This window comes from Lissotriton vulgaris, chromosome 9, assembly GCF_964263255.1.
Source record: "Lissotriton vulgaris chromosome 9, aLisVul1.2, whole genome shotgun sequence".
In the NCBI taxonomy this organism is placed as follows: domain Eukaryota; kingdom Metazoa; phylum Chordata; class Amphibia; order Caudata; family Salamandridae; genus Lissotriton; species Lissotriton vulgaris.
Genome location: NC_141697.1, coordinates 151751053 through 151772474, shown reverse-complemented (window position 1 = coordinate 151772474; position 21422 = coordinate 151751053). Strand labels below are relative to the sequence as shown.

At 42.3% G+C, this 21422-nt stretch overlaps 1 protein-coding gene across 2 annotated transcripts in view; it reads left to right on the top strand.

Annotated features, from left to right (window-relative positions):
- HEATR4 (HEAT repeat containing 4) overlaps nt 1–21422 on the top strand; it is a 344851-nt gene that overhangs the window by 288661 nt on the left and 34768 nt on the right. For both annotated transcript variants that reach the window (XM_086937243.1, XM_086937244.1), the window contains exon 15: nt 18621–18777. In XM_086937243.1, coding sequence (XP_086793369.1) covers nt 18621–18777 — 157 coding nt within the window. The remainder of the gene's footprint in view (nt 1–18620; nt 18778–21422) is intronic.

Genomic DNA, 21422 nt, shown 5'->3' with positions numbered 1-21422 from the left:
CACGGAGAGAGTCCAGAAAGATCCGGAGAAATCCGAGAGTTTCGCATGGGCCTCAGAGCCAAAAAGTGACCCAAAAGGGCTCATAAATATGCACCTGGGTGTGGGTAAATAAGGTAAGGCAGAAAGCCTTTGCATTCAAGCAGTGGAGATCTGCAGGGGTGAGAAGGGTCTTCTCAGTCAAAGTAAGCTAGCGTCTCTCCTTAGCGAACAAGAGCGTGAATGAGAGAGAGAGAGAGAGTGTGTGAAATGATAAGTGTGTCTGAACTAGTCTAAGGAAGACACAATTATATGTTAAAAAAATACTAATTGCAACATTCCAGGATGCTCCCACTCTCTGGAACCAATCAGTTCTCTCCAGACTCTGGGGGCAGATATGCTCTCCATCTTCGCATGTCTAAACAATAATGCATGCATGGCTATATCCTTGAATTATCACACCGGACAAACGGTAGGCTACATTAATCTGCTCTCACAAGTCTCTCTCCCACACTGACTTCTTCTTCTTTAATGAGAACCTCAGTATCCGTCGATTCACTCGCTAACAAAAGGCCTCTGGAAAAACACAGCGTCGGCAATGGAATTAGATTATTCTTTTAACACCGGGATTGGTATTTACTTTTCTTCTCTGACTGCAAAGTGAGAGGAGTTTTTAAAGCGAATTATATGACAATTTCTAGTATAGGGAGTGTGAAAGGAAAGGCTGCAGGATGTTGTTTTTTTGCAACACACAACAAAATGTAAATATCTGTAAATTAACTGTATGCATTAGCAGTTAGGAAAGCAAAAAAAAAGCAATTTGTAATTGTGAAGTGTACTGGAAACTGATTTTAATAGAATCAAGACACTTTACGTGGTGATGCACACATGATAAATATTCTGAGGAACCCCAATTACCACACATTATAATTTGTGTGCTTTAAAGTTGTATCAATTGAACTGAAAGACTGTTCAATATTTAGAGGGCATTTCAATGGGAAATATGCTGTCTGTAAGTGACAAGGTGCTCCCACACCATGCTTTAGCAACATTAACAAATCGCCCGCCTCATGTCCGTTAGAGGTAGGTGGGTCGTGAACATCTGTTGTTCTAAAAATTGGGTTGTGGTTCTAAAAAGTTAAGGAAGAATTAAAACAATGATTCTTTTACCCTTTTGCTGGCGCTCTGCAAGACTGCCATGAACCACACACACACACACACGGATGTGGAAGATGTCTAAGCATTGTATGTTGTACTGGCAGGTAACCCTTCAAATACAAAATACTATACTTAGACATGGTTTAAAGATGTTCCCTCATTGCATGTGTGCTGTAAGGCAAAACACACTTAGTAGAATTGAAAGCATTTGTCCTTTTTAATGCCTGCCTCAAAGAGGCATTATTTTGTGGTGCACAGCCATGCTACCATGTTTTAGTAGATTGGGTTTGCTTCAGAACCCCTGAGGGGCTGCATGGCAGCGCCCATGTATCACCCATGGGACTTTTTTGACACAAAAAGCACTGGTGCTACGTTGCATTATTTTAAGACTTCTTTCCAGTGCAAATAATGTTTTGCTTTGGAAAGTAAATTCCAAATCCACAGTTTGCACCAGGGCCCATGCTTTAGTGATGCAAATCCACCTCAAATTATTCGTAAAACTGCCCCGTAATGTCTGTTCCCAACCTGTCTGGAGGAGGGCCTTGCTGTCTCCATTCTAATCCCTGCTGCTCACCTTTCGAATGAGCCTATCATAGACTATCCTTTATGGCCCTTACTGCACAGCTGAATGCTACCTACGAAATCAAAGGCCCAGATTTACTAACTCTTGGCACCAGATTTGTGTTACTTTTGTGCGCTACTTTGCGTTAGGGGGTGATCCGTAGGCGATGCATGGATGTTCCCATGCAACCACTTGTGGGTTTAACACAAACCACTATCTTCTAACAATTGTGGACAGGGATTTCCACTAAGACCTTATTCCTCCTTTAGGCGGGATCAATCAAGGAGGCATGTTTTAATTTCTTCACACTTTCCAAACTTTACATGTGTGCTGCATTGTACAGTACACATGCAAGAGGTATTAAACATGGTTTTTGTCCTGGTAGAGTCCCCTTCCAGTGCAAAACCTATGCTTGACAGACTCCACACACTCTTGCACTATGGTGGGCATGTTAGTGAATTGCAGCATTAAGTGCGCCAGAGCAGAGAAAGCGGAAAACAGCACCATATTTTTGTAGATATGGCACCGTTTTTCTGTCTCCGTTTGATGCAACACACTGCAGATGCATTTATTTCTGTGCCGCATTGCGTCACATTTTAGTAAATGTCCCCCAGAGTGTTTCAAAGCAGGCTGAGACATTAACCAGAGTCAGCCAAAGGCGTGAAAGCCAAAGCCATGATTCATTTCAGCACTCGGTCACTGACACAATCTGGGGCAATGGAGCCAAGCCTACACCTGCAGCAAGTCGACTGAGCAGCATACGTAAAAAAGAGGTAGAGTGTGCGGAGGATGCAGAGAGACAGGAGGAGGCGGAGCATAGACAGGAAGGGTATGCATTGCCCCGGGCCTGATTTGGGGGGAGATTTACTAAGATTTTGTACCGTATTTCGGCACAAAATCTTTTTTTTCCTATTTACTTTCCAGCGCTAAACTTGTTTTGCGCTGGAAATAACGGAAAAGTAATGTGCCATGCGGGCATACCAACGGTGGAGCATGGGCGTTCCAATGCATCCACCCATGGTTTCTCGCGCTAAACCCAATTTACTAAATAAAGTAGATTGGGTTTAGCATGGGAAATCGCGCCCTTTTCAGGTAAGCGCAAGGAAGGAGAAATGCCTTTGTTTCTCCTTTTTCCGACTTTGCATGCGTGCTGCACTGTGCAGCAGACATAGAAAGTGGGGAAAAACTTTGCATCATGTTTGGGCATCATATTTTGTAAGGGTACCCTTCCTGTACAAAACTTATGCTAGACTAATGCACACACCCTAGTGGTATGGCGCTAGTCAGTAGAGGAGAGAGCCATATCGCTGAAGACATGGCACTCGCAGCACAGCCTTGCGGGGGGCTGCATTGCGCTGTGTGAATTTTTTGTTAATCTTCCCCTTAATGCCATAATCCAGTGCACATGAGTGATTAGGGGAAAGCTGGCACAAGAAGCTATAAAATGCTTCTCAAAGGCAGTCAAGGATAACGTTGTCAAAATAACGTGTAAAAATATATCCTGCCGATCACAGCTCCTCTTTCAAGGGTATCATTACTAAGCATGAGCGAATTTTGCGAATCTGGCGTTCGTGAATTTGCGAACTCGCAATCCGCAAAATCCGCAAATTTTTTTTGTGTTCGCAAGGATTTCTGCCAGTTCGCAAGGGTTTTGTACCAGTTCGCAATTGCGAACTTACATGTCGGCTCGCAACGGTCGCGATTATGTTGTTTCCTACGTCTGGTTCATCATCACAGGTTCCCAGCACCCTCTGTTTCACCCCTGCCACCCTCTGTTTCACCCATGCCACCCTCTGGTACATCAATGCCACCCTCTGGTTCATCATCACTGTAGATTATGGGGGGGAAAAGCAAGCACACCAGCCCTGCTTCAACTGACATGAATTAATTTGGGGTTGATTAATTAATGTGTCACTGTTTTAAAATTCCAGTCTGGCACCTGCTTCCTTATCTGTAATTTGCTTTCTGTTGCAGTGCAATTTTTTTTTCCAGGACCTTTTATGGCCTACTTGTAGCTATTCTATGAGCCTGCTGTGAGGGTCAGAGCAGGGTCATACAATTGTTGCAACTAGCAACTGAACTCTGGAGGGGCCCCAGTCAGGAAGCACGACAGGGAATGGTTACTAATGATGAGTTTGAACTTTTGAACCTGCTGAATGCTTTTGCAAAACTCGTTTTTCTGCAGAACAGCATTACAGCAACTGTAATGCCCCAAACAAGCTTACTTGTGAAAGTTGATTTCTAATCCAAAAGTGATCCAAAGAAAGTCAAAAGGCCTCAAATCCAAAAAAGTGCAGGCAAATGTCAACCTGAGGAGTTATTCTGATAAAAATCATCATTTTCAGAAGGTCTACGCTGCTTGCTAGTGGATTTCTTGTGCAGAATTGCAATTTTTGTAATTTCGTGAGAGCGAGATTCTTGCTGCCTACATGTCCGCACGCCGCAAAATTGTATCACCAAGAAAAAAAAATCCGCTGCGTGCGAATTTGCGGATTTTCAGTAAATTTGCGAGCGTTCGCGGATTGCGAATTTACCGAAAATCCGCAAAATTCGCGAGCGGAACGTATTTTCCGCCCATGCTTAATCATTACCCTCAGGAAAAAAATCACAGTGCCACACATTTTGGGGCAGACTACTAGCATTAGAATAGATGAATCTACAATAGATCGCTTACAATATGCTTCAGGTTTCTGACGATACAAGGAGATTGCTGAATCTGAACCCCACAAAGGTAGCGTGGCTGAAATGCAAGCAGGACGAGTTTTGAGATTTTAGTTGTGATGTCTGCATCTTTTGCTACTGCTTTTAGTTTGTGTATGCTTATATTCAAAAGGCAGAACCCATGCAGAGGTGCAGTTGGGAAACTGTGAGATTTACTGAGAGGCTCATTTCTCTGAAATGGGTTAGGCAGTGTCAGTCTTAAGTCAGATAGAATATCTCATCTAACTGGCTTTGTCCCAGCCTGACCTATGTTTGACCACCACCACATGTTCAGGGATGTCCTTTCTTTTGCCGTAGACGAGCGCAAGCGTCTGCACGCCAACCGAACTGCCAGATGGGGTGGATTGAAGACTCCTAATAGGCAAAACTCTGGAACGTTATATTGCTTTATTGCATCCCTAGCCTCTCTGCTGAGACTGTAGGCAAGGGGACACATTAATGTGCCAGTTGAATTGTTGCACCTTATTTTATATAAGCCACTCGTCCAAATAGTAGTTGTTACTATGTTAACACTACTTGGAAGCGAATGAACCGTTCACCAACCACTGACAGGTAACAATCTTCATGCGAACTGCAGAAACATTTGGTCTTTATTGTGTAGGTGCACAGATGTACAGATGCTGAGTCATCTTCCTGTGCTCTATGGACAGCAGACCACTCCTCTTCAGGGAGTCTGCAGACTCCCTGAAGAGGAGTGATCTCCCAGAAAGAAAGCGGTGCCTGAGCTGTCTGCCTGCTGCAAAAGGATCCGATGCCTTTCGAGGGTGGACCCACATAGCTGTGGCAGTCACTGCGCCACCACCTAACTGGTTATAGTAATGGTACTCTAAGATGGAAAGGGCTGTGGCACCCTAAACTCAGAAGTTGCCCTGATACAGGCATGAATCATGTCACTGGAAGAAATCAGTGGATGCACCTGGTGGAGGACTCCTGTAAATGGAACACTGGATGCTGGCCCTTAATCTCATTTCTGAACTAACATTTTAAAGGAAATGAGAATGCAATGCTGAACTGACCACACTGGTGCATGTCATTAAATATTCCTCGAGTATCTAATCCGACCTAATTGTTGTGGATGACCACAGTGGAAATAAATTCTGGAGGGCTTTTGATGGTACACAAGAGTGCTCCAGACCATGTTTTGGACAAACTTTCTGGTGAAATGTGCCATCCAGTCTGTGAGTCAGCGGCCAATGATACAGTGGCCTTGAAAACAACCTCCTCTTTCACAAAGGACAATCTGATGATTGCCTTGCTGAATTGAAATCTAAAATCAGTAAATCACTGCCACTAATCCTGCACAACTAAAAAACAACTGAGGCAAAGATATTTCTGACATGAAAGCTGGTATGCATTCCATAACAATGAGGCTTAATTTTGCTTGGGCCCAACTCCAATCAACAGCTCATATGGTTCAAGTGCTTTCCACAGCTATTGCAATACTGAAGACACAGATCAAACAAGTATTTGACAAGTGTGAAGATCATGAGAAACATTCCAGATGAGGGAATATCCGAGTGTGCAACCCAAGGAAAGGGAAGAAGATGATTTTTTGAGATACCTCCAGGAATCCATCCTAGAGGAATGCCAGGACAGAGGAATGCCTCATTCACAGTGGTGATAGAAAAGGCAGATACAGTGGCGGGGGAGAATGTGACCACAAAAGAGGCTGAGGGACATGGTGGTGAAATGTCCTTCTTAACTCTAAATGCATGGCAAGAGAAGGCGAATCACAGAACGTCTGTGACAGTAAAGTTACTATTCTCCAGAAAATTGAACCAGGTACTTTTAAAAAGCACAAGCCATATCACATAGTAGCAGAGTAACTCAACTCTAAGAGAATCAAGTTCTGGTGGTTGTTCCCAGAGGCCTACTGTACATAGTAACCAACAACGAGCGTTCAGTATACTCTCCAAAGGAAGGAAAGAGTCTTCTGAACATCCAAGATGAAGACAATATTAACACTAGGGATGCCTTGAGTCGGATATTGGGTCAAGTGCATGAGTGACAGTAGGCAAAAGACTGAGGTCTTCCTGGAGGAATCCATCCAAGTCACAGAGAGAAAAAACGACATGCCCAGAAGATGGATGATGTGCCGCAGAGGTAAGGTTGCTGGAAGCTGATAGTGAGTGGAGAGACAGGACCAGGCCATACATGGCTTATATAGCAGACATAACGGTTGGAACAGCAATAGGTGTAATCTTCCTGTTGGTAGAAACGCTAGCTTTGTCAAAAAAGCAATTCCCTTTGGCCACACTTATCAACACAACATAAAAAACAACTGACAATGCAGACAAACTAAAGAGCAGTGCAGTAAAAACCCAAATTCTGAAACAACAAATAAATTACCAAATGTACAAGTTTATTAAAATATCATTAAAAACCAAGTAAAAATAGGTATAGTCAAAATCAAGGGAAAACAGACAATAAAAGGAACATACAATCTCCACAGTTCATCATATAAGTTCCTACAGTTCCAAAGGAGGGAGGAATTCAATAAGGTTATATTCAGTAACAATCAGAATAATCCTTAGCTAGTCATATGAATTCTCTCCCCCAATCCTCAACGCGTTTCGACGGGCAGGTAGAATTGCAGCCGTCTTCTTCAGGAGAGTTATTAGCTGTATTCCCCAGAAATACTATGGTCAAAAAGAGAAATAGGTCTCATCATCAGTTTCTAAACTTTTTAAACAAAAATTATACATGAGGATACAATCCATCTGCTAACCAGAATTTGAAAGTTATAACCACCGCTCAATACAATATAACACCTTTCAACAACATTTACATAGTAAACATTACAACACATTTACAAATCATATTATTACTCTTCTTCAGTTGTTTACAGTTCATCACATTTTTCTTAATATACAGTTCATCACATTTTTCTTAATATACAGTTCATCACGTGATCCATAAAAAACTGTGATCACGACATAGTGTATGTTTTAAACCACCTTCGTGTCTGATCCTAAGCCACACATGAGTGGCCAAAGAGCACATTTATATATATAATTCATTCGTAATACTCTCTGTTGCCACATCAGGCACAATTGTTAAGAATGGTGATTGCGATTCCAATTTGGCTTAGGTTGTTTATCTCCTGGATTTTATAGTTGACCAGGCTAACCCCCAGATAATCGGTTAGTACTGACCTTTAGAGTGGACGAAGAAAAACAGCTTCCGCTTGGTCTAAAACGGGCAATTTTCTTTTTTGAGCCAAGTATACGTATAGACTGAAAAAAATGTATAGAAAATACATCTTAGAGGCCCTCCTTGTATTCAGTAGGCTGTTGACTAGAGACGAGCTAGAGTCTTCACTCGCTCGGTAAGTGGTCGTCTCACACGGACCTGACATACCAGGTAAAGTAGCCAGTTACGGCCGCCTATAGAGTTCTTTTTAACTATAGAAGTTACACACATCCGATACTTACAACTAGTATTTCTAATATGTTCCTCTCATTGGTCGGTGCACTTAATTCTCTAGGCTTGAACCAAAGAACAGTTCTTCGTAGGGTTATACCTCCTAGAATAAAGCAAATATCTCACTATACATTTTCTTACGTAGCTGGACAATCATAATATAAGAGATGGGCCGACTATGCTACTTACGAATAAGATCTTGCAGTATTATGTGCATGCGGTAATTAGGATATATCGATTAAAACATCCCGCAATTGGGAACACTGTCGAGAAAATGAATGGGATATATTTAGTTCCCATGTTGCATACACATAGGGCGACATAGACTTACACTAAGCCTACACTTACTTTAAAAAAATGTTAGCACCAGCTAATAAGTGATGTGGGGCTGCATTCGTCCTCCCATTCAATCCTAGAATAGAACAAATGTCTCACTATATATATTCGTTTAAAAGACATATTTTAAGTATGAAAAAACTGACTGTTCTACTTACACAATGATTCATATAGTCTAGTGGGCACGCGGTAGTTCCGATGTATAGATAAAAACGTCCCGAAAATAGAAGCACTATGGAAAGAGTAAGATCAAATCTCTTCAGTGCCCATGCTGCGTACACGTAGCACAAAACCAAATAAGGCCGAGCTATTACTCACATAAGATAGACTTTTCGCCAACTCTTAAATGATATGGGGCTGCTTACGTCTTCCCATTCAGTGGTGGCTGCTATTCCTACAAAAGTTACAAAGCGTAAACGTGCCTTAGTATCAGAGTATTTACACCAAGGAGTTGGTTACACAGCAGGTACGTACCCTACGAGCCAACACATACCTCTTCATTGAATCCGGTAGGCTTTCCGCGTGCCTTCACCATGGAGTGCTTTCCCTACGAAAACGCCGTTTAAGTACTTTATCTCGGCGTCCGAATGCGGAAGTAGAGGAAAGATCGCCGATGAAGATCATGGACATAGAAAGAGGCCTGCCGATAGGAGGTCGAAATAGATTGCCATAGCAGATCTTTTTTTGGGTATCTAAATTGCTCACGATTATTCTATTCAGGCGCAATGGGCCTTTCAGATTTCCCTTCTTTCCGTTAGTATTTTTGGACGGTCGAATTTAAAAGAAATTAGCATGGTTCGAGTAAATAGACCGCGCATGCGCATACCAACGTTGTTTTTCCCTAAGTAACATATCTATGTATATCTATACGCAAATGCTCACAGAGCCTTGCAGTAGATTGTTATGGGCATTATTGCGGAATTCAGTATATGAAGTACTGCAGTAAATCAAGTAAATGGAACATATCTGTACCAGACCAGGAACTACAGTGGCAATACCATTAGTGATAAGAAACCACCAATCACCACCCAATCAGCCTATCCCACTCTTCCCGGGAATTAAGTCCATTTCTTACCGTGTCAAAGTAAGAGATGTACCATTGTTCTCTTTGTTTGCGTTTATTAATAATATTCCCTCCTCTCTTACCTATTTTAACTCTTTCCAATATAAACCACTTGAAGTCGCATTCACCATGATTTTTCTCTAAAAAATGTGAAACAATTGGTGCAGTCAACTTTTTGGTCCTAATGGCAGATCTGTGTTCCTGCAGTCTAATCCTAGCTTCTCTACCAGTTTCTTCCACATAAAAAAGCTCACAGGGACATTTTAGTATGTATATTATGTTTTTGCTTTTGCAGTTATTGTGAGTTTTGCATCTGATAGTTTTATTGTTGCATGTGATTTCAGTGGCTGTCATACATTGATCACAGATATTGCAACTGCCACACCTAGAGGTGCCAACAACAGTGGTGTTGTCAAGAGTTCTTTGGTTTTCTCTTCCCTCATCTTTGTATGTGTGGACTAGCAGGTCTCGCAAGTTTTTATTCTTCTTGAAAGCAAAAAGAGGTTTGGCCAATGTTGTATCTTCCTCGTGATTAAGAATGTGCCAATGTTTATTGACCACATTCTTAATCTGGTTGCTGATGTGGGAAAATTTTGTCGCAAAAACAATTCTGTTTAGAGGGCTTTTCTGGGTGTCAGATTTGTTGATTAAGGCTTCACGATCATAAAATCTGGCCCTCTTCAGAGAGTTAGATAAAAGTTTTTTAGGATAGCCTCGATCCCTAAACTTTTTCTTTAAAACTGCAGCATGTTTGTAGTAGTCGTTGACATCTGAACAATTCCTCCTGAGTCGGAGGAATTGACTAAAGGGAATACTTTCCCTCTGTGATTTAGGGTGGAAGCTGGTAAAGTGAAGGAGCGTGTTTTTAGCCATAGGCTTTGTAAACAGCTCCACAGCTAGTGAACCATCCACATTCTTAATAGAGATGTCTAAGAAATCAACCTTAGTCGTACTGTGGGTAGAGGTGAACCTCAGATTGGGGTCACCCAGGTTAATCCATAGGAGAAATTCTTCCAGAACCGCAATGGTACCTTCCCAAATAAAAAAGATGTCGTCGATGTAGCGGTACCAGCCCGCTACATTCTCGAAAAAAGGTGCCAGTTCATTGTAAATGTGTTTACTTTCAAAATTGCCCACATACAGACAGGCCAGACTAGGGGCACAGGTGGCCCCCATGCTGGTCCCCTTCAACTGTTTAAAATATTCATTTTTAAACAGAAAAACATTGTTGGTTAGGATTAGGCGGACACAGTCCACTAGGAATTCTTTGCTGGCCCCATTTAGATCCTGATGGGACAGAAGTTCTTCGATGACATTAATTGTGTCATCTTGAGGGATGTTGGTATAAAGAGACTCAATGTCCAGGGTAACTAGACACTGAGTCTCTTCACAAAAGGGCAATCCCTCAACTAAGGAGATAATATGTGCGGAATCTCGCACATATGATCTCAGTTCGCATACTAATGGCCTCAGGAAGTGATCCACATATTTACTAATAGGTTCAAGAAGAGAGTTTATACTACTAACGATAGGCCGCATAGGCGGGTCCAATTTATGCTTATGAACCTTGGGTAGGCCATATATAGCTGGGGTTTTGGGATCAGTATTGTTTAAAAACTTGAATTCCTCCTCACTAATATGGCCCTCATCTCTAGCATTCGTCAGTAACTGTAGACAAGCCCTGGAGATTCCCAGAAGGCAGGAAGCATTAGTAGGAGCATAGTGTTCCTTCACTTCAAGCATCTTTCTGATTCTCTTTTCGTAGTCAGTGGTATCAAAGATAACAACTCCACCGCCTTTATCGGCAGGTTTAACCGTTATCGAGTTGTCATTTTTAAGCTTATCTAGTGCCTCCTTCTCTGCCTTTGATATGTTGTATGAGGGTACTTTCTTTTCTTTATCAAGAATTTTGAAGACTCCACTCTCTACTGCTATCTCGAAGGCTTCAACATTCTTTCCTATCATCCCTACGGTAGGAGTAAAAGTGGATTTAGGTTTAAATCCCGTGATGTTCTCAGTGATTCTACTCTCTCTGTTCTCAAAAAAGCGCTTCAGTCTTATTTTTCTAAAGAAGGCCTTAAGGTCTTTCTCCAATTGAAATCTATCTATGGTGGTTGTGGGGACAAAGCTAAAGCCTTTGCTTAGAATGTTGAGTTCAATGTTACTTAATTCTCTACTAGATAAATTTATTACTGGTAGTTTGCAGGTCTCCAGTACTGCTTGCTCCGTGTGCTCATGTATTCCTGCTGTTGAGGTGCACGGTTGTATTGGGAGTTGCCCCGGTTGAATTGTCCTCGTCCTTGTCCTTGGTTCCCATTGAACCGTCCTCGCCCTCGGTTCCCGTTGAATCTCTGGGGTCTCCTTGGGCGGGACTCTAAAAAATCTTCCTGTTCTCGGACATTCATACCGGTTTCGTTAGTATTACACTCCTCCTCCTCACTGCCGGAGCCTGAGGTTTCTGAAAATGTGACACGTCTATTACCTCCTCTGGAGTAAGTTTGATAGGTATATGGTCTATCCCAATTACCCTCGTTCTTGGTTTGGTAGTAGTTTTCTCTGAGAAAGGGATATACATTCTCAACAGAGAAGCGTTCAATGTCTTTCTTCAGTTTATTTGTTTTTTTATTTATCAGGTATTCACTATATCCCTCAACATCTTGGTTTATCTCAGCTAATTTCTTTTTTGCTTCCTCTAGAGCAGGGCACCCTTTTAGTTCTGTTTCTAATTTGTCTATTTCTTCCTGCTCGAGTATAATGAGTCCTTGCGCAGTTTCTATTATGAGGAGCATCCAGTCTCTACTGCACCTGTTAGAGATCAGTGTCCAGTGTCCATGTTTCTAGAAACTTTTTATTGGCGAAAGCAAAAACATAATATACATACTAAAATGTCCCTGTGAGCTTTTTTATGTGGGAGAAACTGGTAGAGAAGCTAGGATTAGACTGCAGGAACACAGATCTGCCATTAGGACCAAAAAGTTGACTGCACCAATTGTTTCACATTTTTTAGAGAAAAATCATGGTGAATGCGACTTCAAGTGGTTTATATTGGAAAGAGTTAAAATAGGTAAGAGAGGAGGGAATATTATTAATAAACGCAAACAAAGAGAACAATGGTACATCTCTTACTTTGACACGGTAAGAAATGGACTTAATTCCCGGGAAGAGTGGGATAGGCTGATTGGGTGATGATTGGTGGTTTCTTATCACTAATGGTATTGCCACTGTAGTTCCTGGTCTGGTACAGATATGTTCCATTTACTTGATTTACTGTAGTACTTCATATACTGAATTCCGCAATAATGCCCATAACAATCTACTGCAAGGCTCTGTGAGCATTTGCGTATAGATATACATAGATATGTTACTTAGGGAAAAACAACGTTGGTATGCGCATGCGCGGTCTATTTACTCGAACCATGCTAATTTCTTTTAAATTCGACCGTCCAAAAATACTAACGGAAAGAAGGGAAATCTGAAAGGCCCATTGCGCCTGAATAGAATAATCGTGAGCAATTTAGATACCCAAAAAAAGATCTGCTATGGCAATCTATTTCGACCTCCTATCGGCAGGCCTCTTTCTATGTCCATGATCTTCATCGGCGATCTTTCCTCTACTTCCGCATTCGGACGCCGAGATAAAGTACTTAAACGGCGTTTTCGTAGGGATAGCACTCCATGGTGAAGGCACGCGGAAAGCCTACCGGATTCAATGAAGAGGTATGTGTTGGCTCGTAGGGTACGTACCTGCTGTGTAACCAACTCCTTGGTGTAAATACTGTGCAACGGGGGTTTTTAGAAAATTAGGACTAGAAGGGCGCGCTGCCTAGGTTAATACGTTACAAAGTGTGTGAGAGGCAAGATAGTCGTTATGTAGTGCGTGAAGAGCAGACGGCAAAACACCCTTAACCGTCCAAACAAGTCAAAAGACAAGGCAATTTAAACAAAACTAATCTCTCGCAACTACAAGTGTGTTCATCAAAACAAGGTACAATGACCAAAAGTTAAAAAAGAAGCGCAGAAGCAGGTTCTTTGATGTAAGTCTTCTTGTCACAGCAAGATGTTTAATTTTCTCCAGACTTGAGAATAATACAGTCGCCGACACGTGTTTCGTCGTGTGCGGTTGAGTCACACGACTCTTCAGGGCTTCCACTCCAATTCCAATGTATGGATGGAGTAAGTCTGGGTCTTTGAAAGCTCAGTATCAAGCAATGGGTTTTCTGTGGGTATATGACAAAGTCGATGCTGTATAACACAATATTCAGTTGCAGTGTAAGGACAGAAAATGTCGTATCCCACTGGTAGTTTTCATTTGAAGGTATAGCACTGTGTATCACTATGTTGTAAGGCGGGGAGCCGGGAGGGGATTCTTTATGGCGCCAAAAAGAGGAAACGGGTACGTAACCTCCGCGGTGGTGTGCCGCTGCAGGCAATCCCTCCTCTGTTAGTTCCCGGCGGTCGTCTCTCGTGTACGAGAGTGCTATACCTTCAAATGAAAACTACCAGTGGGATACGACATTTTCTGTCCTTACACTGCAACTGAATATTGTGTTATACAGCATCGACTTTGTCATATACCCACAGAAAACCCATTGCTTGATACTGAGCTTTCAAAGACCCAGACTTACTCCATCCATACATTGGAATTGGAGTGGAAGCCCTGAAGAGTCGTGTGACTCAACCGCACACGACGAAACACGTGTCGGCGACTGTATTATTCTCAAGTCTGGAGAAAATTAAACATCTTGCTGTGACAAGAAGACTTACATCAAAGAACCTGCTTCTGCGCTTCTTTTTTAACTTTTGGTCATTGTACCTTGTTTTGATGAACACACTTGTAGTTGCGAGAGCTTAGTTTTGTTTAAATTTCCTTGGTGTAAATACTCTGATACTAAGGCGCGTTTACGCTTTGTAACTTTTGTAGGAATAGCAGCCACCACTGAATGGGAAGACGTAAGCAGCCCCATATCATTTAAGAGTTGGCGAAAAGTCTATCTTATGTGAGTAATAGCTCGGCCTTATTTGGTTTTGTGCTACGTATACGCAGCATGGGCACTGAAGAGATTTGATCTTACTCTTTCCATAGTGCTTCTATTTTCGGGACGTTTTTATCTATACATCGGAACTACCGCGTGCACACTAGACTAAATGAATCATTGTGTAAGTAGAACAGTCAGTTTTTTCATACTTAAAATATGTCTTTTAAACGAATATATATAGTGAGACATTTGTTCTATTCTAGGATTGAATGGGAGGACGAATGCAGCCCCACATCACTTATTAGCTGGTGCTAACATTTTTTTAAAGTAAGTGTAGGCTTAGTGTAAGTCTATGTCGCCCTATGTGTATGCAACATGGGAACTAAATATATCCCATTCATTTTCTCGACAGTGTTCCCAATTGCGGGATGTTTTAATCGATATATCCTAATTACCGCATGCACATAATACTGCAAGATCTTATTCGTAAGTAGCATAGTCGGCCCATCTCTTATATTATGATTGTCCAGCTACGTAAGAAAATGTATAGTGAGATATTTGCTTTATTCTAGGAGGTATAACCCTACGAAGAACTGTTCTTTGGTTCAAGCCTAGAGAATTAAGTGCACCGACCAATGAGAGGAACATATTAGAAATACTAGTTGTAAGTATCGGATGTGTGTAACTTCTATAGTTAAAAAGAACTCTATAGGCGGCCGTAACTGGCTACTTTACCTGGTATGTCAGGTCCGTGTGAGACGACCACTTACCGAGCGAGTGAAGACTCTAGCTCGTCTCTAGTCAACAGCCTACTGAATACAAGGAGGGCCTCTAAGATGTATTTTCTATACATTTTTTTCAGTCTATACGTATACTTGGCTCAAAAAAGAAAATTGCCCGTTTTAGACCAAGCGGAAGCTGTTTTTCTTCGTCCACTCTAAAGGTCAGTACTAACCGATTATCTGGGGGTTAGCCTGGTCAACTATAAAATCCAGGAGATAAACAACCTAAGCCAAATTGGAATCGCAATCACCATTCTTAACAATTGTGCCTGATGTGGCAACAGAGAGTATTACGAATGAATTATATATATAAATGTGCTCTTTGGCCACTCATGTGTGGCTTAGGATCAGACACGAAGGTGGTTTAAAACATACACTATGTCGTGATCACAGTTTTTTATGGATCACGTGATGAACTGTATATTAAGAAAAATGTGATGAACTGTATATTAAGAAAAATGTGATGAACTGTAAACAACTGAAGAAGAGTAATAATATGATTTGTAAATGTGTTGTAATGTTTACTATGTAAATGTTGTTGAAAGGTGTTATATTGTATTGAGCGGTGGTTATAACTTTCAAATTCTGGTTAGCAGATGGATTGTATCCTCATGTATAATTTTTGTTTAAAAAGTTTAGAAACTGATGATGAGACCTATTTCTCTTTTTGACCATAGTATTTCTGGGGAATACAGCTAATAACTCTCCTGAAGAAGACGGCTGCAATTCTACCTGCCCGTCGAAACGCGTTGAGGATTGGGGGAGAGAATTCATATGACTAGCTAAGGATTATTCTGATTGTTACTGAATATAACCTTATTGAATTCCTCCCTCCTTTGGAACTGTAGGAACTTATATGATGAACTGTGGAGATTGTATGTTCCTTTTATTGTCTGTTTTCCCTTGATTTTGACTATACCTATTTTTACTTGGTTTTTAATGATATTTTAATAAACTTGTACATTTGGTAATTTATTTGTTGTTTCAGAATTTGGGTTTTTACTGCACTGCTCTTTAGTTTGTCTGCATTGTCAGTTGTTTTTTATGTTGTGTTGATAAGTGTGGCCAAAGGGAATTGCTTTTTTGACAAAGTCAACAGTTGGTACCCCATCCCTTTGGTAGAGGGTCCCTCTCTCTTTTATTAGAGAGGTAGAAACGCTAGACCAGTGCACCTGTTGAAGTCTTCAATGGAAGGATGTATAAAGTAAAACCGGAGAGGCGTTTATTACGACTATAAGGGAGTTGCTCTAATTTATCTTATTACTCGTCAAGAGCAAGGAGGAGTTAGAATACTCCATTCGTAGAAGCCTTGTGGTGCTCTAATTAATAGATGTCTTGTTATCCATGTTATCCATGCAGCTCCTGCTACCTTTCCAAGTGACACCAAATTGCTCACCCAAGCACCTCCATGCTCGAAATAATCCATATCATCTGTGGAGTCCCCCTGGGTTCTATAGTGTCCCTATCATATTCAGTCTATACATGGAGCCACACTGCTCTACTTGACTTTCTCCTCTCCTTCAGACACCCAACGCCTCAAACACTACCTGCACATCATCCAGACCTCAACGTCCAGTGCCTACCTGAAACTCAAGCTGAATTCCTGTTATTTGCCAGGAACTATCAAGAAACAGGACACACCCGGCTTAATGACATGAATGTTCATGGCTTTAAACCCTAAGGGCACACAAAGACTATTCAAGGAGTCTAAATCCCACCTTAGTAAGAGACGCATCACATAGTAGTGAAATTCTAATATTTATCAAAGACACTCAGACACTCCCAACACATCTATGGCAACAAACTATAACACCTTCAATGCGACCAGCAGGAGGAATCTGATATGAAGTGTAGAGATGCAGAGGTTGCAGGCAGGCTGCTGCTGGACCTTGTGTGGTGCTATTTAAGACTTTACGACCTAAAAATGCATATGTAAGCCGGGACACATGCATTGTACTCAGCATCTGATATAGGGCAACCTCAGAATTGGGAATAACTACACTCCCATCACCCTTGACCCTCATACATTTTAAAGGCCAATAATTGGAGAATGTAGAACTCTGAAAGGCATGTTTGTATTAAGGTGCATTAAGCCCATTTCACAGTGCAAACAATACTTTGCACTTGCTGAATATGACAGGGTACCCTACCTCCAATTAAAGCATTGAGTGCGCCACCCACCACATGAAGAAGAGGCTATAAGACTTCCTTTGAGAAATGTATATGTGACAATACAATCATGATGGGATTTATCTTGCCTGTCTTTAGTATCTTGGAAAGGGCATGGATCACCAACCAAGGGGCATATCGAAAGACCTGGGAAAAGAAATTAAGGAAGTCAGTAAAATCTGGGGAGTGGGAGCAACAATGGATATTGCAGTGGGATTTCAGCGATCTTCACGATGCATCATTTTTCAAGAATCCAGATACCTGTTAATCTTTAGATGGTACCTCAAAGCCCAGCAACCGAAAATTAAGCACCTGGGTTAGATGGAACTTGCTGGAGATGTGGCTAAAAAGCAGAATCTCTATTCCATATAAGTTGGTCATGTAAAGCAGTTACCCCCTTCTGGAAAGAGGTTCATCCATATTAAGGAGGACATGGGGTTTCCTATTCACGAAAATCAAGTAGAGATAATACTGCGTCTTCGATCATTGCACATGGTAGACATCAAAGCTTATAGATATGTCCTACCATAGCACATGTGGGTGGCCTGTATGTTGAGGCCTGCTTTAAGATATACCAAATATAGCCCTGTAGTCTCTCAGACTGTGGAATAACATGAGTTTAAAAAAACTTTCCTAAGTTATTGCCAACCAAAATTTAAATAGGGTGTGGTGACCTAACTAGGAACAAGAACCTTAGGACATGCCCACATAAACCAAGAGCCATACAGCTCTTCGATTTGTGGTTTAGGATTTCAGGTGGCAGGCACTGGACTCTGTGAATGGGAGATCATTTGGGCTTTTTTCACCGATTTATAGAGGGACGTCCGGTGTGAGAAAACCAGAGAGGTGAAGGTGGGAAGTATACGGTCATTGCTTTAGTTGAGAAATTGTTCTTTCATTCCTACTTAATCGGGGATGACGTGATAATGACTGCGGTATATCCATTTATATAAGATTCAATGTACACATGATTGCAAAAAAAAAAACAAAGTCAGAACTGATTGAACTACTCATTCTTGGCAAGGGGCAATGTATAAGATTTGCACTAAACACAGGAGAATTTCACGCGATTGGAAGTTAGATACTTGGAGGTGAGAGTATGCATGAGGAGAAAAGGGAGTGTTAGCTAACAGAAGGTTTAACAGAGGAAAGAGTAGACGTCGTGCTAGGGATACGAGAAGCATTAGGGAGACTTTTTCAAGAGCACTTGAAATCCTATTCGGGCTGGCCATATTGATGGTGGGTTGGGAGGACTATGATGTTCTAAAGCCTGTGCACTACTCACAACCTATTTGTGCATGGTGGAAATTGACACATACCTACTTAACAATTTTTAAGGCTATTGCTGAAAACTCACAGGAACATGTGTAAAGGTACTCACCTTTCACCCCAAGACATCCACCACCATCCACTAATGGGAACATGCCAAAGCACTAAACTAATTTTCTCTCTAGCTGCATAGACTATGCCAGAAGGATGTCGTCATCGAGAAACTAAGGAAGCTGGACGAGATTGTAGAGAATGGACGTCAGATGGCACAGAAACTTCTTCTTGACCATTATGAAGAGGGTTTTGAGGACATGGCAGCACTCCTAGAAGCAGCTTGCTCAGGTAACAAGTTCTTGTATTAAATTCAGAGCCTGATACACCAGGGGGTGTCTGAGTACAACTAGACCTCAACCATCATCAATATAGGTGTACGCCCTGCCAAATTTTGGAGTAGAGGACGGCTGATGCCCAGTCTGGCAGTGGAAGAGCAGCAGAGCAGTGCAGCGACACACTGCGCATGCAAAGTTGGTGACTTCACCATTGTGCAGCCTGGGTCAGTGTAACTTTAATCAAGGCAGGCCTGGGAGAGAGCCCCTGGCATAGAGCTTCCTTTGCATCTCCTCACTCCTGTAGTCCTTCTGTCCCTATCCACTGAGCCACAGACTGCTCTATGTTAGTGCAGGGTCTCAGCAGGATTTAGGGGGCACAAGACACTAAACTGCAGGAGGCAAATTTATCAAGGTTTTGTGCTGCTCTTGTGCCATGTAGGGGGGCGCAAGGGCAAAACAAAACCTAAGTGAGATTTACCAAGCCACACAAGGCCACCTTGTCTGGCTTTGCATGGCTTGATGAATCTAGAGTAACACAAGACGGTGCAAACATCTTCCTTGTGTTAGTCTGATGCAGGAAGGAGTGCCATGGGTCAAGCATGGGTGTTCCCATTCATCCACTCATGGATTTTGGTGCATTCACAGATTTGCCATTAGTGGTAGATCTGTGAATGCATCATAATCCTACTCCTCTCCTGCTGAGGCATAGCGAGGCGAAATATCTTTATTTCTCCTTGTTTTTTCTTTCTGCATGTATTGTATTCTGCCTCCCAGGACCGTTTTTGTGCAGGAAGCTGTCCCTTCCTGCACAAAAACAATCCTGCATACAATGCAGGTTCCCCTGCAAAGGTGCCGATGTTGGCGCGAGGCAGCTAAAAGTATGCCAGCATTAATAAAAGACCGAAATGTGCAGTATAATGTTCAATATGGTGCATTCCTGCCTTTCCCTTTCACGCAGCGCAGCAAGATGGCTTGCTGTATTGCATGACAGATTGTTAAATATGCCCCCAGCTGTCTATCTCCTGAATCCTGCTGATGTATAGCACCATGTGGCTGTTCTCACCAGGGATGCAGCCACCTCATTTCATCACCTACACTATAGATTGACGTGGGACAGGAGGGAGGGAATGGACTGGGAGATGAGGAAGCCTGAGGAGGTAAGCGAGATACTTTTGGGCATAGCTTTGACATATGGGCTTGCAAACTGGAGGTTATTCTCAATTTCCTCTCATGTGTCACGCTGAGTGGCTGCACTGTTTGGGCTCGAGGTCAGAAGACAACTAGGGGACCCTACTAAACGCTTTGACACTTTTCCCAATAACAACTGCACTACACTTGTCTGGCTATCCTAGCACCCTCAACCAGGGACCATGCAAATACCCTATTGACTTTTTATCTGGAGATGTGTGGGAATGCTGAATGCTAAGAATTTTGAAAATCTCCACAGATCCCTGAACTTTCCCTGGCAGAAATGTGTTGAAAATGTAGGATTTTAGCTAATGTTGAGGTTTGCAAGCCATTCTGGTCAAGTAAACATAGTGGGTATCGGTGCATGTTGAACCACCCTTTACTCCCATGCAGTTGGGTCTGGTATCCTAAATATTTGGTGGGCCAACCATCCAACCACTGACCAGCATGCGGTGAATGCTAAAGCTGACAGTCATGGCTCATTATAAACAGAGTTTATAATGAAGCACGACTGAGAGTTCTGGTGTTTGAGGCTGAAGGCAGTGCTTGTCAGAGGGAAAGCGATAAAAAAAGAAAATGTTAAATAAAACTGTACTTACGGACTCACCTCCTCAGGTCATCCCTGTGCTTCAGCCCCATGGCACTGGTGGTCTCTGTAGCAATTGAAGTCTCCAGTCCAATCCAGACGCTGCTCTCATGCTGCTGATAATGTTGAGCAGCATGAAAGCAGTGCCAGGATTGGCTGGAGCAGGCTGCCTCGATGCTCCTACTGGCACTGGGGCCTGTGCCTGCTCTCCACCCAGCTGTCTAAGACAGCTGGGTAGAGTGGTTTACAGTATGCATGTCAGGCTGGCTGTCACGAGACAGCTGGCCAAAATGACATGCACACTCTAAACTGGTGGAATGAACACCACTCCTGGCCTGCCAGTCAGCAGCAGTGGCCCCACCCCCAAACAAGGCTGACTGGGAAAAGGAAAAAATAAAATGGTAACGAATTCTTTTTATTACCATTTTATTTTTCTGCTTTGCAGCGCTGGCCGCAGGTAGGTGCAGCTCCTCCGCTCTTTTGGAGGGGTCGCCGCTGCTCCCCTGGATGCCTAGAAAAGTCTGGGTTTAAATGGTTTCCCCAGGTGGCAGCCAAGCCATGGCCCAAATACTGCTACTACCACATCAACAAAGTGGGCTGATTTAGTTGGGGAATATTTGATGCCTCCACTTTGCATTTGGGGACCCAGCCACACAAGTGGGGTACTCTTTCTGTCACGAGGGCGGAAATGCTGGGTGGCAGGAATTTTTGGGGATCCCCATAGATTTCTGAACTTTCTCTCACCGAAAAGTGAGAAACGTATTTTTAGCCAAAGTTTGGGATTTGCAGGGCATTGTGATTAAGAAACGTAATGGTATCCACACAAGTCACGCTACCCTAGACTCTCTTGGGTGTTAAGATTCAGAAATGTCTGAATTTAATAG